The sequence below is a fragment of the Chanodichthys erythropterus genome, chromosome 5, assembly GCF_024489055.1.
Source record: "Chanodichthys erythropterus isolate Z2021 chromosome 5, ASM2448905v1, whole genome shotgun sequence".
In the NCBI taxonomy this organism is placed as follows: Eukaryota; Metazoa; Chordata; class Actinopteri; order Cypriniformes; family Xenocyprididae; genus Chanodichthys; species Chanodichthys erythropterus.
Window position 1 is genome coordinate 15,516,574 of NC_090225.1, and position 9,744 is coordinate 15,526,317.

At 35.6% G+C, this 9,744-nt stretch overlaps 1 protein-coding gene across 5 annotated transcripts; it reads right to left on the bottom strand.

The window, feature by feature from the left end:
- Window positions 1-598: 598 nt before the first annotated feature.
- erlin1 (ER lipid raft associated 1) lies at window positions 599-9,393 on the bottom strand. Of its 5 annotated transcripts, none has more exons than XM_067386237.1 (12): window positions 9,311-9,393; window positions 8,242-8,369; window positions 7,678-7,759; window positions 7,451-7,497; window positions 7,270-7,331; window positions 5,957-6,106; window positions 5,720-5,793; window positions 5,585-5,643; window positions 4,801-4,892; window positions 4,624-4,713; window positions 4,462-4,541; window positions 599-3,190 (listed from the first exon to the last, which is right to left on the bottom strand). In XM_067386237.1, the coding sequence occupies exons 2-12, from the start codon at window positions 8,346-8,348 to the stop codon at window positions 2,966-2,968; spliced, it is 1,068 nt and encodes a 355-aa protein (XP_067242338.1). In that variant the 5' UTR covers window positions 8,349-8,369; window positions 9,311-9,393; the 3' UTR covers window positions 599-2,965. The 5 variants fall into 5 exon arrangements, with proteins under 5 accessions (XP_067242338.1, XP_067242337.1, XP_067242335.1 ...); XM_067386236.1 differs by having other exon boundaries at window positions 9,299-9,391; XM_067386234.1 differs by having other exon boundaries at window positions 9,243-9,358.
- Window positions 9,394-9,744: the final 351 nt, after the last annotated feature.

The window sequence follows — 9,744 nt, forward strand, 5'->3', positions numbered from 1 at the left end:
TCAAAAAGTTGAAGCAGGCTCATTTGTTACTTGTAGATGACACTTCATGACATTTCCTGTACTTGGACAAATACCACTGACTGAGACATTTTGGGTTTATTTGCAAAGCAAACATGAATATATGGGTCATAACTGCCTGCTGTGATTGTTCATCAAGTGGTTGAGTTATTTTTGGATAACTGTATGCATCAAATCATGTTTGATTTTTCAAACATGAAAAAGTTGTTGTAAGATTGAAGACAAGAGTGACTTTTGTTTTAAATGCCAACAATGTTGTTTTAGGTTACACACCTAATTCTAAATATACCATATCAAACTTCAACTTGTAACTCACTGCTGTATAGAAAGGGGTGAAAAATATTTCACTGACATACATTACAGGAGGGACAAGTTACATCTGAAGACCAGAATATTAGAGAGTGAGATCTTTTCACTTACTAAACATCCACCTTGAACTTTTCCAACTACTCTACCAACACCCTGACGTCATGGTGGTAAGTTTTGCACCCACTTACGTTTTACATTTTACAATTAAGTTCTTGCACAAGATCTAGTTCCTTTTCCTCTTTATTTCTCCGGGTGAAAAAAAATAAAAATATCCAGCTCATATTAAACGCACTTAATTCATGACACAATCTATGACAATAACACTTTTTGCGAAACACTTCCTTAATAGGACATGATGTACACTTCCTTAATGTGCAAGGCAAGAATATTATGATCACATACCCGCAATGCCAAAAAACAGTCATTTCATGGTATCAAAATAGGTTTTATTTCACAGAATTGTCAAAATTTTATAAATTTTGCATATAAATGTTTTAAAATTAGGAGCTTAAATTATGATGACATAAAAAAGTGACATTCACAGAGTGGGTTTATTCCAGGGCAGTCAAGTTCTGTCCTCTCTCGTTTAATCAACCATAAGAATCACAGGGATCATATGGACAGAAAAATCTTGAGGCAATTTATCTTAAACCTTGAAGGAAAACACTGAATGTAAAGTCAATTTTTTAAAGAGGAAAATGGGAGAAGTTGCTGTTTGTAGAAGGAACATTCAGACTAACTATACTGAATGCTTGTCTCTTTAATCGATAAGTATGAAGAGGATGTAAAAACTATGTGCTGTGTGACAGATTCACACAGACAACATGACTTACAATTGACTCAGATGTCCGTGAATTGGTCAGAGGTTAAAATGTAAGATACCAAAAAAAAAAGCAGGTCATTCAAGTTAACACACAGGTCTCTTTTCCTGAGAGATAGTACTAGTAGACACTATTAAAACCTAGGTTAGATGGTTTGATTTAATGCACTGTTAATCTTGGCATTTGAAAGCAACTTAACCTTTTAAGAGAAGCTTAGAAGCTTACATTTTTGAGTCATTTAACTCTTTGTTGTCCAGTTTTTTGATTCCTGAAGATCACTGGCTTCCCCTAGTGGTGAAATTCTGATGAAGCTTTTGAGGTTTCAGGTCAACTCCAGTGAAAATCTTCTGGCTCCCAACATGCATTAATAGGTTGTTAGAATATCTGATTTATCCCATCATAATGCTAAATTTCTTGATAGTGCCTAATAATACAGCAGCCCTTTTTGTAACTGAATTCCCTTTGAAATAAACTCCTTCCAGTAATGACAAAACAAGCAAGCTCAACTAAAGGCATAAAGGCATTTTCAGTCATAAAGGAACCGAATATATATTATCCAACAGCTGTCCATCTCATAGCTTTTCAAAAGCTGGAGCCCCAGAACAAAACATTAACATCTTATGAAACTTCATGAAACCCATGCTCAGTGTCACCATTTCCAACAATTCAACATCATTCACAGAGCACCCACAAACTAACAAGCTACACAATACTATACCAAACCCACTATTTCTTACATTACATGAAATTAAATTCACACCAAATATTCAGGTGTCAATGTCGTAGAAAAAGTCTTCGTAAAGATCAACAAAAATCAAGAAGGGATCATTTTAAAACAAGATCAATCTTACATATACACCTAATTGTTCTCTGCAGTTGTGGCTGAACTAAATTAAGATTTGAACTATGATGAAGTTAGTGACGATGGAAATGAGGACTTTTCTAAAGGGGTAGATGACCTAAAAATGAATATTCTGACATCATTTGCTCATCCTCACATCGTTTCAAACCTATTGGACTTTATTTCTTTTGTGGAACACATTTTAAAACGTTTTTTTGTCCATACAATGAAAGTCAATGGGGTCCAAGCAAAGTACAATATTGGACTCCAATAACTTTCAATATATATATATTTTTTTTTTCTCATTCCACAGATGAAAGATGGTCTTACACGTTTGGAATGATGTGAAGGTGAACAAATTATGACAGAATATAAATTTTAGGGTTAAGCATCCCTTCAACAATATATAAAAGAAAGGGAGATGACAAATGTTGGCTACAAAGTGAGTCTCATCATACTGTAGCTAATAAAGCCATTACCTGTGATTTCAATTAGTGTGATGCCTTATAATTCCAGTTATGTTAAAGACAACACATAAAGGTAAACCTCAAAATGTTCACATACTTCACATAGATGCATCTGCATCTAACAAATAATTAGCATGGATTTGTAAAAGAGAATCAAAAGTTGAGAGCAAAAAAAAAAAAGGGGGAAAGCATGCTGATGTAAGTTAGGGGGATTGGAGGGATTTTTTTGTATATTTGAATCGTGACAATTCAACCAATATTCAGTAGCACACAGTTCCTGGGCATTTCTTTTTAGTCCACAAGTGACTGCTGGAAAACCACAGGCTCTGTGTGTCAGTCTCTTCAGTTAACTGACTCACAGCACAGCTAGCCAAGCACCCAACCCCACTGCAGTAGAAGAGTGAAAAGCATCCATGTCAGCATGCCTCACAAGCACCCATGCCCCACAAAGAGAGATAGACAGAAAGAGAAACAGCTGAGGAAGAGGGGGTGGACAGCTCTCAGGCCCCTCAGTGGCCTTCTGTGGCTTTGGGCTTGGACGCTTTCTTAAGACTCTCTTTCAAAGTCAAGGACTCCAGCTGCTCCACCAAATCTGCCGCACCCTGGCCCGTGGCTGGACGGGAGGCACTGTTGTCTACAAACATGTTTGGGATTTCCTGACCGAAGTAGATCTTGCTGTTTGCAGCTATGGCCTGATATTTCATCAGTTCCAGGTACTCTGGTGTAAGCTTCAGCTGTGGAGGAGGGAGACAGTGGTCTGATAAATGATCTGAGCACTTCCTGTGTGGAATCAACTCTACTGAAGGAGTGTGTGAATGTGCCTCCATGTGTTCAGAGTGCATACTAGCACCACCATGACATCAGCTACAGCCTCTTACAGGTGTTTTCTTAATATAGCTAGGTTGAAGGATATTTGAGCTTTGTGTAAGTGGAAAAAGTGTGGAATTCCTTCACACAAAATCTACTTTATTATGTGTTTTTTGTTTACTCGTTGATGTAATTAACAGATTAGATTGATAGTTTATACACTAAAAGTAACAAACTTACTGTAAAACCAGTCCATGATTTACTGATTAAACACATTGGGTCTCATTCATGAAACATTCGTAAATATACGAGTAAATATGTGAGTGATTCGCGCGTAAAGAGACCTTCCCGAAAACTCTTCTCCTCATTCACAAATGCTTCGTAAACGTCAGAAGTGATAGTGAAATGTGTGTGTGTGTGTGTGTTAATGAATTCCAATCAGTCGTAAATGGGACGCGTGTGCACGCTCATTCTCAATTACCTTAAATCCCGCCCATTAAATCCGACTGACAACTATATATGGGCATCATATTATGACACCAAATGAAGGATTTTGGCTATTTTATAGGAAACAATTGCCATAACAATTAAGGGGCCATTAGTTTGCCAGGCCCTATTGAATCAATTAATTATTTGATTAAAGTGCTCCGTTTGCAGATGCTATTACTGGCTCTCACAATAAAAGTAAAAAGAAAAAACATATGTAATTACTATATATATAATATTTTTTCAAAATGCTGTGCAAATATGTACCTTATTAAGGTGAATTAAAAAGCAGCCTTATTAATGAGCAAAACGTTCGGATGTTAAACGCACTATTTACGCGTGGCTGGGAGCAGGTGTAGATTTCTTTCGTACCAACTAACATTTGGAAAATACGAATATTTTAATGAATCTGAAAATTTACGCCAGAACCACTTTACACGCGATTTACACAAAAATTCGTTCTACTCGTGTTTCATGAATGAGACCCATTAGGTGTAAATACACTTAATAACATTTTAAAACATCTTAAAAACTAAAAACCGGCTCTTCCAAGGATTTCTCAAATTAATTATGGCAATAAATTAGAATGTTCATGTGCAAAGGGCACTGAGCCTTTCACCAATTTCATTTTTTTTTATATATAAATTAAATGGTTAAAAAATGACACTGAGCAACACACAAAAATGTGAAAAAAAAGTAACTTTTTTTTTACCCTGTTGGCTTCAGCAAATTTTGCAGCAGTATAATATTCTGCATCTGCTCTTGCCTTCTCTCTTGCCAGGAAAGCAGCATCTGTTACAAACAAATGAATGTCTGCTGAGCAACATACTCTGTGTGACATGTGCTGTGAAAATTCTCTGTAGATAAACCAGACCTTCAATTTCTGAAATCTTTTTCTCAGTTTCCTTCTCCATCACTTTTTGTTGGAAGTGAATCTCTGCCACTTGAGCCATTTTCTGAGCCTCTGTAATGAGAGCAACACACAAGATGAATGAGGATAGAACCCTGACCCTGTACATGATCAGCATTATTTTTGGAAGTTTGGACTCACCTATGATAGCTTTCTTTCTCTCAGTTTCAGCCTCTTTCTCCACAACTTTCTGCGTCTGAGCAGTGATAAGCAGCCTTGTCTTCTCTGCTTCCCTAGAGATCATAAAAGAGAGGGAAAATTTGATTAAAACAATAGATACATTCATCCATGGACAGTACATCAAGATGCCTGATGCTGTTCAGTACACTACCGAACAAAAGGTTGGGCTCAGAATTTTTTTTTTTTAAAGAAAATAATACTTTTATTCAGCAAGGATGTATTAAATTGATTTGAATATTACAAAAGTTTCCTGCTGTTCTTTTAAACTTTCTATTCATCAAAGAATACTAAACAAAATGTATCACAGTTTCCACAAAAACATGAATCAACAATGTGTTCAACATTGATAATAATAATAAATGTTTCTTGAACACCAAATCAGATTCAGAAGGATCATGTGACACTGAAGACTGAATTAATGGCTGCTGAAAATTCAGCTTTGCCATCAAAGGAATAAATTGCATTTTAAAATATACTAAAATAGAAAAAAGTAATTATTAATAATATTTCACAATATTACCATTTTTTCTTTTTTTATCAAATAAATGCAGCTTTGGTAAGCATAAGAGACTCTTAAAAAAAAAAAAAAGTTACAGAACCTAAAATTTTGAACGGTAGTTAAAAAAACAACAACAACAGCATTTTAAAAGCACGCAATATGGAGATACATTAAATCACATCCAAGCAAACTGCACAGAATAATATAACAAATGTAAAAATAAATAATAAATAAATGTTTACTCACATTAGCTCATAGTTTCTTCTGATTGACTCAGGAATTTTAGGTTTGGTGACTCGCACAGCCTGCAATATATCAAGTGAGCATGTAATTCTGCTGAAAACTGAAATGGAATAGAAAACAGTAGAGTAAAAACCATACCTGAATAGTGAGACCAGGAGCCATAGCATTCAAGTCCTTCTGCAGCGCAGTCTTTAAGTTCTCATCAATTATGTCTGTCAAACAAAAACAACACAAATGCAAGTCTATGACAAATGTTCTTGTAGTGAGAAGGCACCAAATATGAAACAAATGGCAGAAACTTCAGTGCTCACATAAACAACTGAAAGTTCACAGTATACTTGGCAGAATAAATTGTTTGACATATAAGTGACTCACCGAACAGCTCTATGTAGACTTCCTGTAGTGTGTGCACACTGCAGAACTGGTTTAACTCATGGTGAATTTTGTTGAAGATTAGCGTTTTGTCATAGTCTGCAGTGTAGTTCTTCACTATGTCAACCACTGTGGAGAAAAAGAGCTTTTTTTCTGTCTTCCACAGAAGAAAGTTATACAGGTTTCAAAAAGAGAAAAATTTTCATTTTTAGGTCCAGTATCGGTAACACTTTACTTGAAGGGGTGTGCATAAGACTGACATGACCCCTTCATAATCATGACATCACATATGTCGTGAATATAAAGGAGATTTTATGCACGTTTATGACAACTGCCATTAAATGTAATTTGCTCAATTATGTCAGTTTTAATGCAAAGATGACATTGTTTGAGATGTCTGTGTTATGACAACTTGACATGAACCAATACATCATAACCTGTCCGTGTTTTTGTCATGAAAACTTCACATTACCAAGACAACATAACCTGTCATAAACATGACATAGCAGATTACTGATCAAACTTAAGACACTACTTAGCTTTATGGGTTAACATTACATTTTTTTGTTAACACTTTAGTATAGGGAACATATAACTATTAACTATGACCTTTCCCTCAATAGTATTGGGTAGGATTTAGAATGTAGAATAATGTCATGCAGAATACAGCATTAATATGTGCTTAATAATTACTAATAAATAGCCAATATTTTAGTAATATGAATGCTAATAGTAATAAGCAACTAGTTAAAAGACACTAAAATAAAGTGTTACCATTATTTTATAACAGTGTCATCTTTTAAAGAAATTTGATATTGTCTATTATCTGACCTTCTGTTGGATGAAACTTTAAAAAGTTATTATTAAATGAAAACTATTCATGACGCCATTATAGAATTATTTGCCATTATAGAGTATTAACACTTAATGACAAATTCAATTTGTACCACTGTAGTTGAGGTCAAAAAAAATATTCATGACACTATTATAATGGCCACATGACAGCCAATGTCAAAACCAACCACATGACAGTTTAATGTAATGTTAACTTATAAAGCTAAATAATGTCAAGTTGTCATGACAAAGACACTGACAGGTTATGATGTATTGGTTCATGTCAAGTTGTCATAAAACTGACATCTCAAACATGTCATCTTTGCATTAAAAATGACAGTTGAGTGAATGACATTTAATGACAGTTGTCATAAACATGCATATAACCTCCCTTCATATTCATGATTATGAAGGGGTCATGTCAGTCTTATGCACACCCCTTCAAGAAAAGTGTTACCGAACTATCACTGTAAGACTCTTACCTGCTGATGGAACCAGCATGTTGACCACTTCAATTCTGTCAAAATAGATCATGACACCCCCACTGTGGAAGACAGTATTTTCATTCAAGAGCCTCAGAAAATATACTGCACAAAGTAATGATGGTTATTTAGCATATATTTTAAGTAGGTTTTCAGGACATACAACAACAAGAAGGTTTACCTGGTTCCACAAGGCACATTTTTTATTTCATCAGTTTGCAAAGTCGTCTGTAAACATGAGAGAGAAAAAAATCAGCATCTTCAACAAAATATTCAAGAACCTCAAAAACCCACTCTTGTCATGAGACAAATAAAATGATCATGATAAATAATCAATGACATTTACAGCTGTAATAAGAGCAATAATTTATTTATTATTAGGCCAATTGTTTAAAAACACATTTGTACCTGCACTGATCTGTATGAAGTGATGAAAGGCAGCATTATATGATAACCTGGGCCATTAGGAGATGTCAACAAAGCTCCTCCTCTGAAAAATAAATGGTAAGACACATGAACTGTGATAATGAATGACAAATATGGCACCATTTTAATTTGCATTGATATACTACCTCTACCATTAGCTGTGAAGATACTGAAAGTGATCATTACATTCTCATATCATTTAAAACCTGTTTGGCTTGAATTTTTCTGTGGAGCATGAAAGAAGATATTTTGAAGAATGTTGGCAACCAAAACGTTTAGGTGACCATTGATATCCATTGTATTGACAAAAAAAAAAGAAGGTATTTCTCAAAATATTTTCTTTTATGTTGAACAGAAAATAAAAGTCATACAGGTTTGGAAAAACACTAAGCACTAAGCAATGATGAGAGTTTTCATTTTGAATGATTGAAACACACAAAGTTAACTGATCAAGCCTTTTCCCCAGCCTTATTATTATAACCCAGAATTATTAACATAAGCAGCATAAAACCCTGGATATTTTCAAGGCAACTTCCTTAAACTCACCTGTAATACACAGCTAAATGTCCTTCCTCAATCTTGTGTATGGAAGAATGAAGCAGAATGGCCATCACACCGGCCATTGCTGCAACTACAGCCCCAACATGTGCCATTGTCCTTCAGCCAGCGCTCACCTGCAGAAAGACAAGTCTGTAAGGGAAAGCTGATCTGATCCTTAGAATAAACACACAATTTAGGTGACAAAAGATCAGCTTATAACACAAGCTAGGGCCCTGATTGCAAACATGTAAGCCTGTGCTGCAGAACCTCCCTCCACTGAGCCCACACACACACAAATAAATAATCTCTGGAGAGCTGCACAGCAAACCGAGATAACAGGTTTTCAAAGTCCATTAGACCCACCCACAGCCCCCACACACGGAAGTAATGTTTCCAAATGCAAATGTGCAATACAAATATACACAAATACATTCTTATGGCAACGTCCGACATGATTAGTGACAGTGAGAGCTACATAACCCCCACAGCTATTTTAGGGAAACGAGTGTCAATCATAAAACTGTCACTGACCATTGCAGTCTGACTGCGTTTCAACACCTAGCGAGCTGCCTACCTAGACAGCACGTGCATAAGTGCAGCTTTTTGTTCGAATGCACCTATAATGGTGTCTAGGAAGGCAACTCAGTATCTTTTTAAAACGCAGCCTCTCTATTCCTTGACCTGGCTATACATGCTAGCTACTTCCTCAAATGAAGTGCTGATTCGCCCATACTACTGTACATGGCACAAACTGATATGAATGAGCGTAATCTGTCAGTTCACTATCTAAAACAACCGTTACAGTCATTCACGTGATCTAGACATTATAGAAGCAAACACATCGCTCACACATGACTACATTCAAGCTAACCCACGCCCGCCCGCCCGCGGCTGGCTGGCTAAGCTAATTATTTGAAATGTAAGCAAACCTTGTGGCAAAACGACCTTCTGTCAAGTTAAACGACATATACGGGGGGCTAATAATAGTAGCCACAGTAAGCATTTACCGATCATTCGTTTAGATAATGGACAACGCTGTCCTTTCACTTTCGCAAGACATTACTTTATTACTCACGACGCCGTGTCCAACATTGTAGGTTGGAAGGCTCCCACTGAAACGCTTTGTGAATCCGAAAGTGATTTCCCTTTCAAAATCTGCTTCAAATACACCTTCAAAATAAGAGTCACCAGTACGATTTCTATTCTGCTACAGAAAAATAGCTGAGTTTAATCCTGGGTTAAAACTACGGGCACGTGTCGTAAAACCTAGATACAAACAAATAATTTTATTATATTTTATTTTATTTGTCTCGCTAATCCAACCGCGAATACCTAATTTCACCATTATTAAAATCATTAGAATTATGCATATAATTATGTTATATACATTTATATACATACCAGTAATCAAACTTTTAATGGTGAAAAGCAAAATGCATAACGTACACTTTGAAGAAGTCAAAGGTAATTAATTTTATTTTACTATTATGATACATATATGAAACATTA

What these genes read in the sequence shown, in the direction of transcription:
- erlin1 (XM_067386237.1), bottom strand. Translation starts at nt 8,348, where the DNA reads ATGGCACATGTTGGGGCTGTAGTTGCAGCAATGGCCGGTGTGATGGCC. An exon ending in AATGTGCCTTGTGGAACCAG is followed by an intron (nt 7,332 to 7,450) that starts GTAAACCTTCTT and finishes TGTCTTCCACAG; the next exon opens with TGGGGGTGTCATGATCTATT. An exon ending in CATGCTGGTTCCATCAGCAG is followed by an intron (nt 6,107 to 7,269) that starts GTAAGAGTCTTA and finishes TGTGGAAGACAG; the next exon opens with AAAAAAAGCTCTTTTTCTCC.